This window comes from Oncorhynchus gorbuscha, linkage group LG11, assembly GCF_021184085.1.
Source record: "Oncorhynchus gorbuscha isolate QuinsamMale2020 ecotype Even-year linkage group LG11, OgorEven_v1.0, whole genome shotgun sequence".
Lineage (NCBI taxonomy): Eukaryota > Metazoa > Chordata > Actinopteri > Salmoniformes > Salmonidae > Oncorhynchus > Oncorhynchus gorbuscha.
The window spans coordinates 67945356-67966152 of NC_060183.1; the positions used below are offsets into that span (position 1 = coordinate 67945356).

A 20797-nucleotide genomic window follows, 5' to 3' on the forward strand; every position below is an offset into this window, starting at 1 on the left:
GATCCAACTGTGATGTAATGTCCTTATAACAAGTAAAAATGAGGCTCAGTAGTGTATGTGGCCTCCACGTGCCTCATATGACCTCCCTACAACGCCTGGGCATGCTCCTGATGAGGTGGCGGGTGGTCTCCTGAGGGATCTCCTCCCAGACCTGGACTAAAGCATCCGCCAACTCCTGGACAGTCTGTGGTACAACGTGGCGTTGGTGGATGGAACGAGACATGATTTCCCAGATGTGCTCAATTGGATTCAGGTCTGGGGAACGGGCGGGTCATTCCATAGCATCAATGCCTTCCACTTGCAGGAACTGCTGACACACTCCAGCCACATGAGGTCTAGCATGGTCTTGCATTAGGAGGGACCCAGGGCCAACCGCACCAGCATATGGTCTCACAAGGGGTCTGAGGATCTCATCTCGGTACCTAATGGCAGTCGGGCTACCTCTGGCGAGCACATGGAGGGCTGTGCGGCCCCCCCAAAGAAATGCCACCCCACACCATGACTGATCCACCGCCAAACCAGTCATGGTGGAGGATGTTGCAGGCAGCAGAACGTTCTCCGCGGCGTCTCCAGACTCTGTCACGTGCTCAGTGTGAACCTGCTTTCATCTGTGAAGAGCACAGGGCGCCAGTGGCGAATTTGCCAATCTTGGTGTTCTCTGGCAAATGCCAAACGTCCTACACGGTGTTGGGCTATAAGCACAACCCCCACCTGTGGACGTTGGGCCCTCATACCACCCTCATGGAGTCTGTTTCTGACCGTTTGAGCAGACACATGCACATTTATGGCTTGCTGGAGGTCATTTTGCAGGGCTCTGGCAGTGCTCCTCCTGCTCCTCCTTGCACAAAGGAGTGGTCCTGCTGCTGGGTTGTTGCCCTCCTACGGCCTCCTCCACGTCTCCTGATGTACTGGCCTGTCTCCTGGTAGCGCCTCCATGCTCTTGACACTACGCTGACAGACATCGCAAACCTTCTTGCCACAGCTCGCATTGATGTGCCATCCTGGATGAGCTGCACTACCTGAGCCACTTGTGTGGGTTGTAGACTCCGTCTCATGCTACCACTAGAGTGAAAGCACCGCCAGCATTCAAAAGTGACCAAAACATCAGCCAGGAAGCATAGGAACTGAGGTGGTCTGTGGTCACCACCTGCAGAACCACTACTTTATTGGGGGTGTCTTGCTAATTGCCTATAATTTCCACCTGTTGTCTATTCCATTTGCACAACAGCATGTGACATGTATTGTCAATCAGCGTTGCTTACTAAGTGGACAGTTTGATTTCACGGAAGTGTGATTGACTTGGAGTTGCATTGTGTTGTTTAAGAGTTCCCTTTATTTTTTTTGAGTTATATATATATATATATATATATCTCTCAAATGGTATTGTGTAGAATGCAAACTCATACATCTCAACACAGCCAGCATGCTTCCTCCAATCAGTCTACATTAGAGGGAGCATCAAGGAGCAACAGCACCACTGCAACAAGCCCTGTCCCTTCTGCTCATCTGCCCAAATATATTTGTGCATGCATGGATGTGTCTAAGGGCCAAAAGGGCACAGCATGGAGGTGTTGCTGTGTTGCTTGCAAGATAAAGTATCCCATCACATGCACCACATGCTCAGGGCCCTCTGCTTTACATCAGAAAGAGACTGCTATGGCATCTGGCATCAGCAGCAGAATATTGTCTAGAGTTTTGGCAAAGTTGGTGGGATTATATGGCAAAGTGGGTGGGGGCTAGGGTCAGTATGTTATATCTGGAGTACTTTTCCTGTCTTATCCGGTGTCTTGTGTGAATTTAAGTCTGCTCTCTTTCTCTCCTTCTTTCTCTTTCTCTCCTGAGGTGCTGTCCTGTTGCACCCTCTACAACCACTGATCTCCACCCGGCACAGCCAGAAGAGGACTGGCCACCCCTCATAGCCTGGTTCCTCTCTAGGTTTCTTCCTAGGTTTATGCCTTTCTAGGGAGTTATTCCTAGCTACCGTGCTTCTACACCTGCATTGCTTGCTGTTTGGGGTTTTAGGCTGGGGCTATATAAATTGATTTGATAGAGGACTGAGGGTCTTCCAAATATTGAAAGTGTGTAAATAGTTACATGTTATTTTGTAAGTGTGTGTGTGTGTGTGTGTGTGTGTGTGTGTATACATACATAAACCCCCCCCCCCCCATGATTTTACCTCTATTTTTATTAAATGAGGGGGGGTGTCAGAATACCATTTTGGTATTTTGTATATAGTTAGGTTTCAAAATGTATACCTTCACCAATTTGGCCACTTGGGTACATTTGGGCTACTCGTGTGGGACACCTGGGTGATTTCATGATAAATGTCATGTAGCACACTCATTTTGGAAGTTATCATTCTGAAACTTTGCACAAGTACTGTTGCCCTATTGTATTTTTCACTGAAATTGTCCACATCATCCAGGTTGCAATTGTAAATGAGAACTTGTTCTCAACTTGCCTACCTGGTTAAATAAAGGTGAAATAAAAGAAATAAAAGAAATAAAAATCCTATCTGAATGTTTGTTTTATCTTGTTCATTTGAAAGATGATAAAAAAAACGTATGTTTTTTTTCCATTGTTTTATCTAAACCAGATCTATTTTGTTATTCTCCTACATTCAATTCACATGTACACAAACTTCAGAGTGTTTTCTTTCAAATGGTACCCAGAATATGCATATCCTTGGTTCTGTGCCTGAGCTACATGCTGCTAGATTTGGGTATGTCTTCAGGCGGAAATTGCACAAAGTAGGGGGGGGGGTGCTAAGAAGTTTTAATGCATTTAATTTATTATTAGTCATTTACAGTTGTCATTGTCGGAGTGGACACGTTGTTTGCAGAGCACAAACCTCGGCTACACAAGTTTTTATTTCATTCCATTTACGAGTTGTCAATTTATGAATTGTTTAGTTTTGGAGCGCTCCTCTCAATGTTGAGTAAGGACGCGCACCTGATTTATGCGCAGAAGTAGGCCTAGGCTACCTAGCCTGCGCCAACTGTATGTTTATGTGCCCATTTGGGGATCTGATAGTATTTCTGAGTGTCTTGACTCACCACCACTAATGAGCTTTGGCGCTTCTCGAAGTAATTTCTTTTTCACATCAAATGGCAAATAAACAAAGTATGTTTTTACATCCATTGAGAATGACAATAGTTCCTCGATGTAGCCTATTTGAACCTTTCCAGTCCTCTCCCTTTCGAAAACCACTCAGGGGGAAAGAAAGTCCTGCTTTGATCTAGTGGAAAGTCCTAAGAGGCCCAGCTGTTTTACTTCTTATCCCTTGCGCTAATAGCCTACAGCTGTGTCTGTCTGGATCTCACTGGTTCTGGAAACTTGAGGTTCCAGAATATTCTATACAATGCTGCAAGTTTGTTAGTGCAAGCTTGTGGCTGGATCAGCTAGTTAAAGTGAACATCCTTTTCGGTGAAATTTACCGTTTTGAATCCAAATTTGGTGACCTACGTGATTCGTGTAGATCCGATGAGAAGTTCGGGAGGGGGTCTTTGGATCACTACTGGCTGTAAACGAACGAGTGATGCGCTTTTGTAAGCGATACTGTCTGTATCTAAGGCTCAGCCAATCCTTCACATAACAGAATGCAGCGCGCGGCTGAAAAGAGCAGAGACAACCAATTTGCTAATTACAGAATCGGCGAGCGCTCTGGAAAGACCGCAGTCGGGTGTAAAGGCAGTTTGCCGAACGATAACGAAGAGGTAGGTGAGAAGCCTGACCAAGGAGACTGGGATGAGAAGGTGATGAAGTGTACTTCATGAGCTGTGACCAAAAAACAACTGGCATTTGGAAAGTTTGAGGTTATGGAGAAAGTGTGGTGGAACAAGAATTGTTAGCATTGTTAAGTATCTTGCTATAGTAGCTGGATCAAATTCTCCGTTAGCTAGCCAGAGAAATATTGAGCACATCAAGTAATTGAGTTTATTGTGTGAAAATTAGCTGGCTAATACAGTCCGACAGCTAGCTAACGTTAGTAACCTAACCAATTTGCTATAGTATTAACGTTAACTGGTATACAACTCCTTGCCGTTCCTCAAGTTTTAACGCGTTAGTTGCTTCCTGCCTGGACCCTGGCAATTTGTGTAAAATGTTAACTAGCGAACGAACTAATGTTTCCCCTCTAATTTTCAGAATGAGAGCATGAGGTGAAAGTGAGGTCGTTGCTTGTTAAACAAATGGATTCAGGGATAAAGTGGAGCTGGAGCTGGGCCTGGCTTATGCTGGATGCCAATAGAGGTGAATGAAATGCCACACACTTTCCTTCTTTCAATATAGTGGATAAAAAGGTGTATGCCAGGTGTACTCTGCCTGAAAGAGATCAATTGTGCCAACAAAGGGTATCATGCTCCACTGGCCACACGCTCCACTGGCAGACAATGTAATAACGTGCAGTTGTAGCCCAAAGATATTGCTTTAGTTGTGTTGAACTTGAAAGTAACACCTTTGGGATTTGAGGGGGATTATTACATTTTTTTACTCTGAATGTTATTTTTGCATGTAGCCTTGTGCTCTTGATCGATGTCTATAGTGGCCACTATAATAGTGCAAAAATGTAATGCCTGTTTGTTTCATTCTATTTTTAAGATGTTTTTTCCCCAAGTGCAATATTTAGATGTGTGTGGTCACAAACATTCTATTATAAAGGCTGTCATGTCTAACTGCAATATTACTGTGTTTGTTTTCAAGACTTGAGTGTCATTTGCAGTGAAGTCTGGGCAACAAATAACATTGGATTGCTTTCCTTACATTTTTTAGCTGTGAGTTCGGTTCACATTAACCACTTTATGTTACACACATACTGATGATGTAGATCATATTCTTTGTTTAATTAGTTAAAACCTGGGATTTGTTTGCATGTTTCAGTGTGAAAAAAAGTGTAACCTTTTTGGGCCCTCACCAGTTTGCATCCCTGGGTAAGAAAAATTGGCACTCCAAATGGGAAAAGGTTGCCGAACCCTGGTGTAGCCTATTAGCGGCCACTTCAGTAGCCTAATGACAGAATCTGCGAAGGCAAGCAGCAGCTGGAAGAGGTGGGTCGGGAACAGGTTTTTTTTTCTTCTGGTTTGGCTATCTTGATTTCTGGCTCCCTCTTGAGTCCTTTGTGTCTGATTTAAATAATGATGTCTGCTTAAAGCATCAGACAAGCTCCGTAGCCTACATATAGTTGATTTTATTAAAACGCATAGGGTGTGTTTACATACCGAAAAATACAAGTTTAATGAACAGTCGATTCGTCGAAGGAACAGACGACTCTTGGTCGACCAAGATTTTTTTTTTTGTCGGCGACAGCCCTATAACTCACTACAAGGCATGGCGACTTGACCCAGTACAAAATTCCAGACCAATCAAATGCAAAACTTTACTGATTGTAATCAGCCACCTCAAACAAATACAGGGCTCTACAGTGTGATAATTTTGCTCGCCTATGTGCCTAAATATTTTTGCTGTGCGACCTGAAATTGATTTAGGAGCACCATTCTAGCTTTAAAGCAGTGGTCACCAAACTACGGCCTGCGGGCCGGATACGGCCCGTCAGCACATTTGGCCCGGCCCTCTGAATAATACCAGAGACGCTATCGAATTTTTTTTCCTATTTGGCCTCCAGAAAAAAAATCCTAGGCCCGGCCCTGTCAAAGAGAGAACGGAATAATGGCGAAAAGGTTAGGTAAGAGAAAAATTGATACAGAATGCAGGGTATTTAACCTGCAGTGGACAAACGATTATTTTTTTTGTTCAATGCAAAGAAAAGGCTGTTTGTCTCATCTGTCAAGAGACGGTGGCGGTATTCAAAGAATACAATCTTCGCCGACACTATGAATCCCGTCACAAAGACAAGTACAATAGCTTGCAAGGCCAAATACGAGCAGACAAACTCTCAAAGCTAAAAAGTGGACTACTATCTCAGCAGAATACATTTGTACGCCAAGCTCAGCTGAACCAGGCATCCGTTCGGGCCAGCTTTCGGGTTGCTAAACTGATAGCAAGAAGCGGTAAGCCTTTCACTGACAGAGTTTGTTAAGAAATGTATGGATGGTGTCGCGGAGGAGGTGTGTCCCGAGAAGAAAGATGCATTTAATGCCGTAAGTCTGTCGGCGAGTACAATCACCAGACGCGTTGAAGAAATCGGGAGTAATGTATATGCCCAGCTGCAGCAGAAGACGAAAGAATTTGACTTTTTTTCATTAGCACTGGATGAGAGCACGGACGTGCAAGACACAGCGCAACTGCTCATTTTTATTCGTGGAGTTAGCGCAAACTTTGAGATATGCGAGGAGCTGGCAGCCCTCCAAAGTCTCAAAGGGACTACAACGGGAGAGGATATTTTTGACAAAGTGTGCCAAACCATGGAGAAGTTGGACCTGGACTGGTCAAAGCTAGCTAGCATCACGACTGACGGGGCTCCTAGCATGGTGGGCGAAACTCGCGGTCTAATAGGACGCATGAACCGGGAGTTGGAAAAAAGGGGTCTCACCGCCCCGCTACGAGTCCACTGCCTAATTCACCAGCAAGCACTGTGCTGAAAAGTGTTGACGTGGGATTCTGTAATGAAGGTTGTGGTGTCGTGCATAAACTTCATCAGAGCAAAGGGACTTAAACACAGGCAGTTCCAAGAATTCCTGTCTGAACTGGAGTCTACGCACGGAGATGTGCTGTACTACACAGAGGTCCGATGGCTGAGCCGGGGCAGAGTTTTGAGGCGTTTTTACGAGCTGCTACCCGAAATTAACGCATTTCTTCATTTTAAAAGACAAAACGGTCCCAGAGCTGATCGACCCAGAATGGAAATGGCACCTCACATTTTTAACAGATGTGACAGAAATACTTAACAGCCTTAACTTGCAGCTACAAGGCGAGGGGAAACTCATTTGCGACATGTATTCACACATAAAAGCATTTGAGGTGAAATTAGCGCTGCTTTTGGAACAAGTGAAAAAGCGCAACTTCGTCCATCTTCCTGCTACCCAAAACCTGTCGACAGAGAACCCAGCGGTCCCGTTCCCAGCTGAAAAGTGTGTGGAAGCACTGGAAATGCTGAAGGCGGAGTTCGGTGTGCGATTCAGTGAACTACATGTTCATATGCAAAAGAAATCCGTCTTTTTCAGAACCCCTTTGTTGCCGACATTGATGAAGCCCAGCCTTCATATCAGTTTGAGTTGGCTGAGTTACAGAACTGTGATGTTCTGAAAGTCTCATTCAAGCCCAACAGTCTCATTGACTTCTATGCCGCCCTCTCAAACGACACATATCCAAACATCAAAAAACACGCAATGAAAATGTCCACAGTTTTTGGCAGCGTGTATATCTGCGAGAACCTTTTCTCGCATGAAACTGCTGAAAACCCCGATGAGATCAAGATTGACAGATGAACATTTGCATCAGTGCTTGAGACTGGCTGTAACTAGAATGGAACCTGATATTCAACTTCTCACCAGCCAGATGCAGGCCCACAGTTCACACTGATGAACATACATAGGTAAGCTCACTTTTCTGACTTGAATGAGTCATTCTGAGCATAAACAAATATAATCATAATAAAATCTACTGGGATAAAATCCATCTTTACAACCATACTGGTAGTGAAATGTATTGTGCTGTGTAGGTGCTGTATCACATAGTTCAGTTTCTCAACCTGCTTTTGTGGTTTTCACAGGGAAGTTGATGAGAGAGAGCTGCAAACAGCGGTGTCTACAAGCCTACTGGAACCTACAAAAGGATTATAAGGAAGGAACACAAGAACTTTAAGAGACTGCTCATATGTGTCAGAGAGATTCTGCTCTGACAACTGAGCTGAACTTTTATCTGTTAAGATTGTGCATGGCACGACAGAAAGTTAATGTTCCATGGCTTTTTTTTCTATGAAGAACCCAGAGAGAGTTATTTAGTTATTATTTATTTCCTGTTTTTTCTGTGAAGAACTCAGAGAGGGTTATTTAGTTATTATTTATTTCATTAATAGTGTTATTATTTGTTTCCTGACTTTTTTTCTGTAAAGAACCTGGAAAGGGTTATTTGGTTATGTGTGGCTTTCTGGAAAACAATAAAAATTTTAAGCTCCCCTACGATCGTCACACTTTTTCTGTTACAAACTGACACCGGCCCCCCATCAGAGAAGGGAAAAGTTATGTGGCCCTCACAGGAAAAAGTTTGGGGACCCCTGCTTTAAAGGGTAGGTAGCATGAGTTTTTACCCACCAATGTAATTGTGTGGTCAAAGATGTAGTAACTTAGTTATAGTCACGATCTGGTTACCTATAAGTACAAACATAGGTATGTTTTGGGGTTATTACATATTAACTTATTTCCAGATCACTTCTAAACTACCCACAATGCACTATTTCTCAACGTCGTATGGAAGATCTACTGTGGCTACATAGTTCGTAGGCTAGCTTGGTAGCTAGCTCAAGGTGGCTTACGTTAGCCACACCTCATGCTATTTATGGCTTTGAGGCTGTTATCTAGTAAGGCAGGCTCTGTTGCTATCTTGCCGTGAGTTCAAAATGTAAGAGAATCATGCCTGCTTTCTCTTTGTGTAGTACCTCGTCTGTTTTCCTTTTTGTTTTAACTTTTCGGCATGTTCTCTGTGAAGTAGGCTATGGGAGTTTTGTAGATTTTTCTACCTTGGCTTGGTGCTGGCACATGTTTGTGCAACGGTATCTTATCAGAGAGAAATAGGCTGGATATGTTGGCTGGATAGCTAGCTAGCTACATGAAGTAAGAGTCACCTGGAAACACTGACCAACACTTTGGTTCCTACCCTGTCAATAATTCCTCCCTCGTTTATTCATTGGTCCTCCCCACGATATTCCAACTATTTAATTAGAATAATCATATTTACAACAGATCACCAATTAACTAGGAATGTATATTTTTTGCCAACATGTGTGGAAATGATAATAGAAATGCAGCGATTGATTGAAAATGCTGAATATTTGTTTTTTTTGGATTTGGATTAAAAAGTATATATAGAGAGCCCCATTTTAATAGTTTGTGAACAATTCATACAGCATATTTAGAACTTTTATTATTAAGAAACATAAAATACTGTCACATATCAAACATTTTGTGATATATTTAGTTCATATTGCCCAGCCTTACTACCTACCCTTTATTATTTCAAATGTTTCATTGTGCTCCTAATTTCTTTGTCTACATTTTTCAATTTAGGCTCACATGTGCTCCTTGTAAAAAAGGTCAGTTCTAGAGCCCTGCAAATAGATGACATATTAACTGTGACTTCGTAAGGCTAGTGTGAGATAAGGTGAGGGAACACCATTCAAGGTCAGACATTTCCTCACAATAATAATCAGACTACTGTGCATTAAAGGGTGAAGTCGACTGATCAGACCACTGACTCAACAGTGTGATTACCAACAACAGCAGGGCTCTCCAGAGGGTGGTGCGGTCAGCCTAACACATCACCAGGGGCACACTGCCTGCCCTCCAGGACATCTACAGCCACAGGAAGGCAAAGAAGATCAAGGACCTCAGCCACCCAAGCCACGGCCTGTTCACCAGCTACCATCCAGAAGGCAGACTGTACAGGTGCACCAAAGCTGGGACCGAGAGACTGAAAAACGGCTATCTCCAGGCCATCAGACTGTTAAATAGTCACCACTAGCCAGCCTCCTCCGCCCAGTACCCTGCCCTGAATTTAGTCACTGTTACTAGCTGGCTACCACCTACTCTACTCTGCACCTTAGACTGCTGCCCCTATGTACATAGTCATTGAACACTGGTGACATTAATAATGTTATAATGTTTTACCCACTTCAGCAAGTATTCATACCCCTTGACTTCTTCCACATTTTGTGTTACATTCTGAATTTCAAATGATTCATTTTTTTCCCCCCAGCCATCTGCACACTACCTCATAATGACGAAGTGAATACAGAAATATCTAATTTACATAAGTATCGTCACCCCGGAGTCAATGCTTTGTAGAATCACCTTTGGCAGCAACTACAGCTTGGTGAGTCGTCTTGGGTATGTCTGTATCAGCTTTGCACATCTGGATTTCCTCCCATTTTTCAAGCTCTGTTACGTTATACGGGGTGATTAGCAATCTGGAAGTCTTTCCACAGATTTTTAATGGGATTCAAGTCTGGGCTTTGGCTGGGCCACTCAAGGACTTTCACATTCTTGTTCTGAAGCAATTCCAGCATTGCTTTGGCTGTGTTGCTCGTGGTCATTGTCCTGTTGGAATGCAAATCTTGGCCCCAGTCTAAGGTCTTTTGCACTATGAAACAGGTTCTCATCTAGGATTTGGCTGGATCTTCATTATTTCCTCTGGCCTTACCAGTCTCCCAGTCCCTGCTGCTGAAAAGCGTCCACATAGCATAATGCTGCTACTACCATGCTTCATGGGTTTTCTCCAGACATTGCGCTTTGCATTCAGGCCAAAGAGTTACATTTTTGTCTCATAAGACCACAGGCATTTTTGCCTTATCTTGCATGCTGTCATGTCTTTTTCTCAGGAGTGGCTTCTGTCTGGCCACTTTCCCATAAAGTCCCGATTGGTGAAGTGCTGTAGAGACTTTTGTCCTTCTGGCAGGTTCTCCCACCTCAGCCAAACAGCTCTGTAGTTCTGTCAGTGGTCATTGGGTTCTTGGTCACCTCCCTGACCAAGGTCCTTCTAGCCCGGTTGCTCAGTTTGGTCTGAAGACCAGCTCTAGGCACACTACCGGGGTCGGGTTAACACAGAATTCTGTGTTTATCGTGCATAAGAAATATATTGCTTCATTTTGTAAACGCAGATCTAAAATGCTTCTTGTGATTTGTGCTTGGCATTACACATTTGCACTCCGATGAGAATTCACAAACATGCAGACAGCGCTCACACATCAGTCAAAGTTATTTTCTCAGTGTAGCCTACTTTACTCTGGTAAATGCAAGATTAACTTTAAGAAAAATATTAGGAAATGTAGCTGGCTACATTTTTTCTATGATAAACGTTGTACATTTGTTGACCTTGCATAGTTTTAGCAAAAAATACCTTGCTTTTTCATTGTAAGCTCATTTACTTGTGTAGCTGCTATGCATTGCACTTCTGTCATCTGATGAAAATTATTATTTTTTTCTGCCTAATGTGTTGCGCTAATGCATTTTTTTGTGGAGGAGAACATTAGTTGCGCGCTCCTGATCACACTTGAATTCTAACATAAAGCGCATGTGAAATGGTTTGAAATGCAGATTTTTTTTAAAGATCTGCATTTTGAAAATGCTCTAGAAATGTGTATACCCTTCCCCAGATATGCATAATTACAATCTCGTAGATCTGCGGACAGTTCCCTGGACTTGGTATAGTTTCTGCTCTGACATGCGCTATCAACTGTGGGACCTTATGTAGATGGGTATGTTTCTTTCTAATTCATGTCCAAGCAATTGAATTGGCGACAAGTGGATCTCAAGGATGATCAAAGGAAATTGGATGCACCTGAATTAAATTTGGAGTGTCATATCAAAGGGGTGGGAGAACTTAACGAAGTTAGATTTCTATATTTCATTTTGAAAAAATCTATATTTTGTCACTTTGTCATGAGGTATTGTGTGTAGATGGGTGAGATTTAAAACATATATTTGATCCATTTTTAATTCGGGCTGTAAAACAACCATGTGAAATATGTCCAGGGGTATGAATACTTTCTGAAGGCCTTGTATATACTGTATTCTAGTCAAGGCTCATCCTATATAGCTACTGTTGTACACACCTTGTCAATTCATATTTTTTCTACACACACAATCATACAGTGCATTTGGAAAGTATTCAGACTCCTTGACTTTTTCCACACTGTTACGTTACAGCCGTATTCTAAAATTGATTAAATAAAATGTTTTCCTCAACAATCTACACACAATACCCCATAATGAAAAAGCGAAAACAGGTTTTTATACATTTTTGCAAATGTATTAAATAAACACTTTTATTGGGTCACAAGGGCAATACAATCCTAAAAAATTAAATATTACCCTTTTACATGTGTTTTGTAACTTACACACCCCCATTCCAAACATGCTCCAATGTTGGACAATCCACAAAAATAAGGTACCAGTCAAAAGTTTGGGCACACCTACTCATTCAAGGGTTTTTCCTTATTTTTCCTGTTTTCTACCCTATAGAAGAGTAGTGACGACATCAAAACTATTAAATAACACATGGAATCATGTATTAACCAAAAAAGTGTTAAACAAATCAAAATATATCTGAGATTCTTCAAAGTAGCCACCCTTTGCCTTTGACAGCTTTGCACACTCTTGGCATTCTCTCAACCAGCTTCACCTGGATTGCTTTTACAACTGTCTTGAAGTAGTTCCTACATATGCTGAGCACTTGTTGGCTGCTTTTCCTTCACTCGGTGGTCCAACTCATCCCAAACCATCTCGATTGGGTTTGATCTCTGCAACATGGTTGCCATGGAAAATCTTTGAATGAGTAGGTGTCCAAACTTTTGGCTGGTACTGTATGTGAACATCAGATGCAAATCTGTATTCCCAGTCATGTGAAATCCATAGACTGAATCCAAGGCCTAATGAATTTATTTCAATTGACTGATTTCTTTATATGAACTGTGTAACTCAGTAAATAGAAATTGTTGTATGTTGCATTTATTTATGTTCGGTGTACTTTTTTTCAGATTTGCTTGAAGTGCATTCTAGAGCATGCACTGTTTTCTTCTACCATACAGTATATCAAGAACAGAATAATTGAATGGCAATAGTTCATTGTCACCGGCAAGTATACACATTTCTAGGGCAAATGTGACATTGTACCATGGCTGTAATTTAAGACTCTGGAATATGTAAGGGATAATCAACAAGGGGCTATGCGTCCTCTGGAAAGTAATGCAACTCTGTGGATGGTTAGATCCACTCCGTTAGTACGTTGTGGAACAAACCTTCTACGTTCATTATTTTCTATAAAACACACATCCCCTCATTGATAATCCCTTACATATTCCAGACTCTGACATTGCTCCTTCTGATGTTTCTTAATTTATTTTTATTTTGGGGATTTGTTTGTTTTCTTCGGTGTTACTGCACTGTTGAAGATAGAAACATAAGTATTTCGCTGCACCTTTTGATAGTATGTGTACATGACCAATAACATTTTGATTAATTTGTTTTTAATGCACAGTGGTCTGATTATTAGACTTGGGCCTTTAAGGGCTAACACGGAACCCAAACCGGCAATCTTGCATCCATTTATTTTGTCCCCCTACATCAAACGCGATCACGACACGCAGGTTAAAATATCAAAACAAACTCTGAACCAATTACATTTAATTTGGGGACAGGACAAAAAGCATTAAACATTTATGGCAATTTAGCTAGTTAGCTTGCACTTGCTAGCTAATTTGTCCTATTTAGCTAGCTTGCTGTTGCTAGCTAATTTGACCTTTGATATAAATATTGAGTTGTTATTTTACCTGAAATGCACAAGGTCCTCTACTCTGACAATTAATCCACACATAAAAGGTAAACCGACTCGTTTCTAGTCATCTCTCCTCCTTCCAGGCTTTTTCATCTTTGAACTTATATGGTGATTGGCATCTAAACTGTCATAGTATTACCACGACGACTGACAACACAGTTCATCTTTCAAACACCCACGTGGGTATAACCAATGAGGAGATGGCACGTGGGTACCTGCTTCTATAAACCAATGAGGAGATGGGAGAGGCAGGACTTGCAGCACAATCTGCACCAGAATTAGAAAGGACTTCTATCTTAGCCCTTGGCAACGCAGACGCTCGTGAGCAGTGGGTGCAATAATTGAATAACATAGATTTCTAAATTTATTTTGCCACGCTCGCGCAAGCAACATGAGCGGTGTAGTCAGGGTATTAGTCTCATTCCAAATCATTCAGTGGTGTCAATGAAATCCTTGTGCAAAACTGTTAATTCAGTTACATGCATGGTTGGTTCTTAAGTTTTAGATTCAACCCCACATGATGACGATTTCATACAGATGAAATATCCCAGCAATCCGATCTAAAAGATCCTTGAATGCTTCATTTACACAGGCAGCCCAATTTTTATATTTTTTTTCACTAATTGGTCTTTTGACCAATCAAAACATCTTTTCACATCAGCTCTTTTTCAGTGCTGATCTGAGTGGTCCAAAGACTAATTAGTGAAAAAATATTGGGCTGCCTGTGTAAATGCCTGACAGATCTAATAGTCTAGATCTCCTCAGGTCTAATGGAGGTCCTGTAACAGATCCACTAACAGATCCTTTCCAACCCCCAGGTCTAATGGAGGTCCTCCCAGATCGCTGCACCATGGTTGCCAAGAAGGAGCTGGTGTACGCTGGCACTGTGGGCATCGTGTGCTGGCTGGGCGGCATCGTCTTCATCAACCGCAAGAAGACACGAGACGCCAAGAGTGTCATGGCCGAAGCTGCCAAGACCATGCTGGATGACCAGGTAAATCAACAGGACTAATCTATTGGACCAGATTAATTCGTAAACCCGCGCTGTGCTCTGGAGCCTTCCAATCTAACGACTAACTCCATTCTGAAAGCCCAATAATGTATGATGTCAGGGAGTGACATACTGTTAGATCATAATAATTAATTAAACAAATTAATTAAATTCCCAAGCCAGTATATCCTGAAACTTAACCCAAGTTTGAATACTTGTAACTTGATAAAAAATACTTAATTTTTTTCTATGTTTATTTCTGGTTTAGTGTCCAGACCTTTCTCCACCACTGATATTTAAATACTGTTTCCATGCTTCCACATAGGCCTCACCTTTGACCCCTAACCGTTGCCCCCTGTAGATCCGTCTGTGGGTGTTCCCGGAGGGTACACGGAACCAGAGGGGCGACCTGTTGCCCTTCAAGAAGGGAGCCTTCCACCTGGCAGTGCAAGCGCAAGTGAGCCACAGGGCCGTGTGTGTGCGTGCATGCCTCTATTCCAGTGTTCACAAGGGGGACCTAACAACCTAACATTGAGACTGACTGAACATCATATGAATTGCAGAGGACATTTTCACTACCTTTGACACAGATTGAAGACAAAAGGGAGTAAGAGAGACCGAGAGAAGCAAAGACTGAGGGAGCAATACAGTGGGAGAGAGACCCAGAGAGCCTAATGGAAAGGGTTTCTAAGGTTATAGATGGAGGGTGATATCGGATGAGTGTTGGGGAGAATGAAAGACTGAGGAAGGGAGACAGGTGAAATAAATGTAAAGAATAACGTTACATGAAACAGAGCCAGACCGACACCGCAGGTTCACTCCAGGTTATGAGGCGTCGAAGTGTGTGTGTGTTTATTGTACAGTCTGTCTGTATAGCCTGTATTCAATGTAGGCCTTGTGCGCCTGCATGCTCAATCAAAGGATGTGTATCAGTGGATAGATCTGAGAAACAGACGGAACACAGTAACCAAGACCTGCTGGTCCATATTAACTAACACAGAAATGTCTGAGGAATCTGGTCTACAGAAGGGTCAATTCAAAACCCTAATCTGTGTAGTAGATCTCTGCAGAATGGTATATGTTTGAGTTTCCCATATCATTAACACATGACTGTTGTACTCCAATGCAGAGCTAACGATATCTCTAGGGCTGCCTCTGCAGGGCTGGAGGAGATGGTGCATGTGTGTGTGTGCCCATAGATGTGTGTACAGAGAGTCTGTGTAGGCCAGTCAGCCATGCATGTCTTTGTCTGTGTGTTCATGTTTGTCTTTGTCTTGCCTGAGGGAGGGAAGCATCCTTAAAGTAGATTTTACTTGTTGGTTTGTGATCGTGGAAATAATGGTATTTTGGTACCCTGGGCTTATCGAATGTGGAACGAACTGTCATGGTAATTATATTTCTTTGCTTCTCTCTCTTTCTTGCTTCTGTCTCTGTTCCAGGCTCCTATCATTCCCATCGTGTTCTCCTCCTACAGTAACTTCTATCTACGGAAAGAAAAGCAGTTCAACTCGGGTACAGATGTTTGTAGTTCATATTGAAAAGGTGTTATCCACAGCTACTCTTAATGGCTTATAATATTATTTATCAAAATAAGTTGTCCTTTGCTTCCATGCAGACACGATGAGGGTTGTTGTGATGATGTTTACGATGATGTTGATATTTATGCTATGCTATGTTCTAACAAGGGACCATCACACTGAAGATCCTTCCGAAGATTGAGACGAAGGGCATGACGTCAGACAACGTGGCCGACCTCTCCAACAAGTCCTACGACCTCATGCGCTCCGTCTTCCTAGACATCTCTGGCTCTGCCCCCGTAACCCAGAGCAACGGGCCCTCCTTGTGCCACTAAACATGAACAACCTCCCTCCTCATTTTCCTGTCCAAGACACCAAACCCCCCCCCCCCCCTTCTCTCCCCTCCACATCGTCCCAGCTACCTACCTACCTACCTACCTACCTACCTACCTACCCACAAATTAAGTCAAATATATTGGCACCCTCGCACTTTACAATGGCGCAGAATGTTCTGTTTTCTCTTTTCAAAACTGGTTGAATGGGTATGTCTTACCCTTAAGGCACCTGCAACTTACCACGGGTGAGAGAAATGACACCGTAAACAAGATAATTGCTTCCAACCAAATTAATTTTGTATAATTTAGTCCAGGCTATCTTTTTTTACTTTGAAATGAACAATCTCAATTTTAGAAGAAAAAATGTATTGGTCCTGTGCAGTTGTAAATAAAACAAATTCATGTGTGTACACCAAATGTTTTTTAAATGTCAACTTATCTTAAACATAGTGAATCATGCAAGGGTGCCAATATATTTTTTAAATGTCAACTTATCTTAAAAAACATAGTGAATCATGCAAGGGTGCCAATATATTTGAGTGTATCTCTACCAGGACAGAACGCACACACCAGGTCTACGTCATGAACTCTTCTCTGCTTTCTGATGTGTTGGCCTGGTCCAGTTTGGTTCTGGTTGGTTCCTGGTCTGGCCTGGCCCAGTACATTCCAGCCCTGACCGCTCACTGCAGCAGGTTAGAACAGCAGGGATGTGATGTGGTTCATCATGCATTCCTTTTGGATTACTCTGTTGTCCAGCTTTTTGTTTTGTTTATCTGTTTTTAAGTGGCTTCATGGTTGTCTGATTTTATGGCAGTAGTTGTGCTTTCGCTATTTTCCCTCTCCCTTCCTTCGGCTTGACTTTAGATTTTCGTAAATGTCGCCAGTGGATATTTATAGCTTTTTCTGGTGCTGCCTAACCTCTTTTCTTAATGCGCTCTCAGACAATCGCAACACACAACCACCCTGCTTTAACATGCACACACAACAGTTCCCGCTGCTCAACACCACATCCCACCCAACCCCAGTGTATCATCCCCTGTTCTGCATTCCAGCCTATTGTCTCTGTGAAGAACAGGGGGTCTGGAGGGGAGGTGGAGGGCAACAGAGGAGCGAGATGAGATCAACAGTAGTTGACTTAGGAACTTGTTCCTTATCTGTGTCTCAGTGGAATCCACTCTATATTGTTACTTACTTACATACTGACCACACTGGCATCTCAACCACCTTATCACAATAGCTCAATGATATACTGTACCATGCTTGATGTACTGTACCATGATATAATGTACCACGCCAAACAAGGTATACAACGAAGACAAGAACCATCCTCCGTGAATTCATGGACTTTACTGGACTTATCCGTTTCCAAATGTGCATTTTTGGTTTACTACACAGATTTTCTTCATTCTTATTTTCTATCCGCCTAAGAAATAACCTGCATGTAACATTGAGCAAAGTGTTCTATATTTCTCTTTATTTATATCTACATCATATGGTCTTGTGTTAATTTGATTTGTGTCTTAAAGGTCTGTTCTTTGTGCATGGAGAACCTATTTAAGATGTATAAAAGGTGATTTTATGAAGTGCAATGTCCAACTGTTCAATCTAAACTGCTCCAAAGTGTAAGAGTTCTAGGATGTATTCATTACATCTGGCAACGGAAACTGTTTTAAGAGCCAAACAAAGCAAATGGAGCAAACTGAATGAAACGGAGGGACTTACTTGAACTCTGGTTTTGTTGGAAAAAGTGTGCTAGTGCTTTAAAAGTAACACTTTGGGAAGTGATCTAGATGTAACACGGGTACACGAGTAACATGTATTTATTACCTAAGTCTTGTGCATTCTTTGCTTGGCCAAATGTTCCTTATTGTTACATGGCAACTATACTGAACAAAAATATAAAAGCAACATGCAACAATTTTAAAGATTTTACTGAATTACAGTTCATAGAAGGAAATCAGGAAATAAGTTCTGTAGACACTAATTTATGGCTTTCACATGACTGGGCAGGGGCACATGGGTGGGCCTGGGAGGGCATCGGCCCCCCCACTTGGACGCAAGGCCCAGTCAGTCAGAATGAGTTTTTCCCCACAAAAGGGCTTTATTACGGACAGAAATACTCATCAGCACCCCTGCCTCCAGACGATCATGCAGGTGAGGAAGCCAGATGTGGATGGCCTGAGCTGTTGTGGTTACACACAGTCTGCAGTTGTGAGCCAGTTGTACGTACTGCCAAATTCTCTAAATTGACACTGGAGGTGGCTTACGGTAGATAAATTAACATTAAATTCTCAGGCAAGAGCCCTGTTGGATGTTCTTGCAGTCAGCATGCTAATAGCATGTTTCCTAATTTTGACAGATCTGTGGTAACGTGTTGTGACAACTGCACATTTTAGAGTGGCCCTTTATTGTCCCCAGCACAAGGTGTACTGTGTAATGATCACGCTGTTTAATTAGCTTATTGATATGCCACCTGTCATGTGTATAAATTACCGTGACAATTTAGAAATGCCCACTAATAGGATGTAAACAAATTTGTGCTCAAAATTTGAGAGACAAGCTTTTTGTGCCAATGGAACATTTCTGGGATATTTCAATTCATGACACATGGGACCCAACACTTTGCATGTTACATTTATATTTTTGTTCAGTGTAGAAGGGCTGCTGTCAGAGTGGTTTCCTTAGCTTTATACTTGATAAACTGGTGCTTTTCCTATTAATGGGGAAGAGGAGGGATACACGCATAGTCATTACATACTGTGGTTTTCTGACCAATTATGATACCCAAAACAGAACTGAGAATATTACATTTGATGTTTTTAATCGATGGATGGTGTATGATATGTACAACTCTGACTGCGGGGGAAAGGCGCGGTCTATTTTTAAAGGAAGCGAGGAATTGGCTGAATATTTTTGGCCTTGTATTCAAGGTAGTAATAATCAAAGTTGGGATTGTGAAGTTTGTAAACTTGTGAGAGGTTTTATATTCCGTAATTAATAGACAGATGACTGGAATGACTGAAATACTTTTAATGTATGGCAACGCAGCTTCTTATTATAATTTGTATCCAGATCTTGACATTTTTTATATTCACTGCCTTTACATTAGTGGGCTAAAATGATGTCGCTTGAAGCTTTTTGCCTGTCAAAAACACCAGTCTGAGAATGTATTTCAGGATTATTTGTGTACTACTTATTGCATTTAACTCTTTATTTTTCAATTTAAAAAAACTAAGTATAACTTATTTCAATGGAATGTTGTTTTGCATACAGTTGGTTTCTGACACGAAGAAATGTCAATGATTAATTGTTTTTATTTTAAATTAAGGTAAAGTAATTGAAAACTTAATTTAATCTCCAGCATTTTTCTTTGTTGTGCACCCAAACTTCCTGAGGTACAGGGTTGAGGGTCAATCAATTTAAATTCAGTCAATCCAAAAAACATCTACTTCAATTATCCTCAGTGCTTCTCTGAAACATGTTTAATTAGAATTTCAGTTTACTTCCTGAATTGACTGAGTTGATTAACTCCAACCCTGTTGAGCCGCTCATGCTGTAGAAGTGAAATCATCTATGCTTTGTCTGGTAATAACCCTGTATACGAGGCCTCTTCATAGTCGATTGGCTACAGTAGCTTTACCTGCTGGGCTTTTGGCTTACTTGGTTCTGAGGAGTAAATCAACTCAAGGCCCGGGCTTTCCTCATCTGTATGTTCTTGAAGGCCAGTACCACCATGTAAGGAATATCAGTCTGAATACATCAAATAAATCTGTGACTTTAATTTATGTTAATAGAAGTATATATGAACAATAGTAAGCCTTTCATGGTTTTTGTTATCTTAATGCAGTGGTGTCTTTTAAAAAAATCTTACAACAGAGGTTTGAATGTTCATCAAAGATGCTACCAAATTGGTTTCAACCAAATGTATACTGTCATTGATTTTTAGACAATGGTCAATAGTTCGCCTATTAATCTTTTTATGATTATTTTCATGGTGTTTTGTAGCTTAACTTTCTAGTGTGTCAGCTAAAAGCGTCATTGACTCATGACGATCATATGTTAACTCAACAGGCTCTGCAGCACTACTTTGGAGAGCCTGGTTGGTTGATCTGGCTGTTGTTTACAAAATGATATATAAGATATTGGAGAAAGATTTAAAGTATTCTAAATATGAATAAAGCACTTTTCATGTTGAGTTTGTGGTTATATTTGAAAAGAACAAATCTTATAAATATTCAAGTATGCAATTCAAGTGTAATCTGTTGGCTCTAGATGACTATGAAGCATTGAGCTGTGGCCAAGGTGTCTTGTCTTATGACATCCTGCTGAGCTGTCTGTGTGGCCTAGACACACACACACGACAACATAGAAGCCCATTGTAGTATCTGGTTAATATCGACGATGTAGTATTTCTTGATTTCACAGAAATATTGATTAAACATGTTTGATGAATTCTTTGGAAAATAATGTCTTTTTTTCTTAAGGAGCTGTTGTAGAGCTTTATTACTGTT

At 41.6% G+C, this 20797-nt stretch overlaps 1 protein-coding gene across 2 annotated transcripts in view; it reads left to right on the forward strand.

The window, feature by feature from the left end:
- LOC124049156 (1-acyl-sn-glycerol-3-phosphate acyltransferase alpha-like) overlaps positions 1-20481 on the forward strand; it is a 33586-nt gene extending 13105 nt beyond the window's left edge. Inside the window, exons 3-6 of one of the 2 annotated variants that reach the window (XM_046370531.1) lie at positions 14262-14437; positions 14796-14891; positions 15874-15946; positions 16120-20481. In XM_046370531.1, coding sequence (XP_046226487.1) covers positions 14262-14437; positions 14796-14891; positions 15874-15946; positions 16120-16286 — 512 coding nt within the window. In that variant the 3' untranslated portion in view covers positions 16287-20481. Of the gene's footprint in view, positions 1-14261; positions 14438-14795; positions 14892-15873; positions 15977-16119 lie in introns of both variants that reach the window. The other variant, XM_046370532.1, reaches the window with a different exon arrangement.
- Positions 20482-20797: the final 316 nt, after the last annotated feature.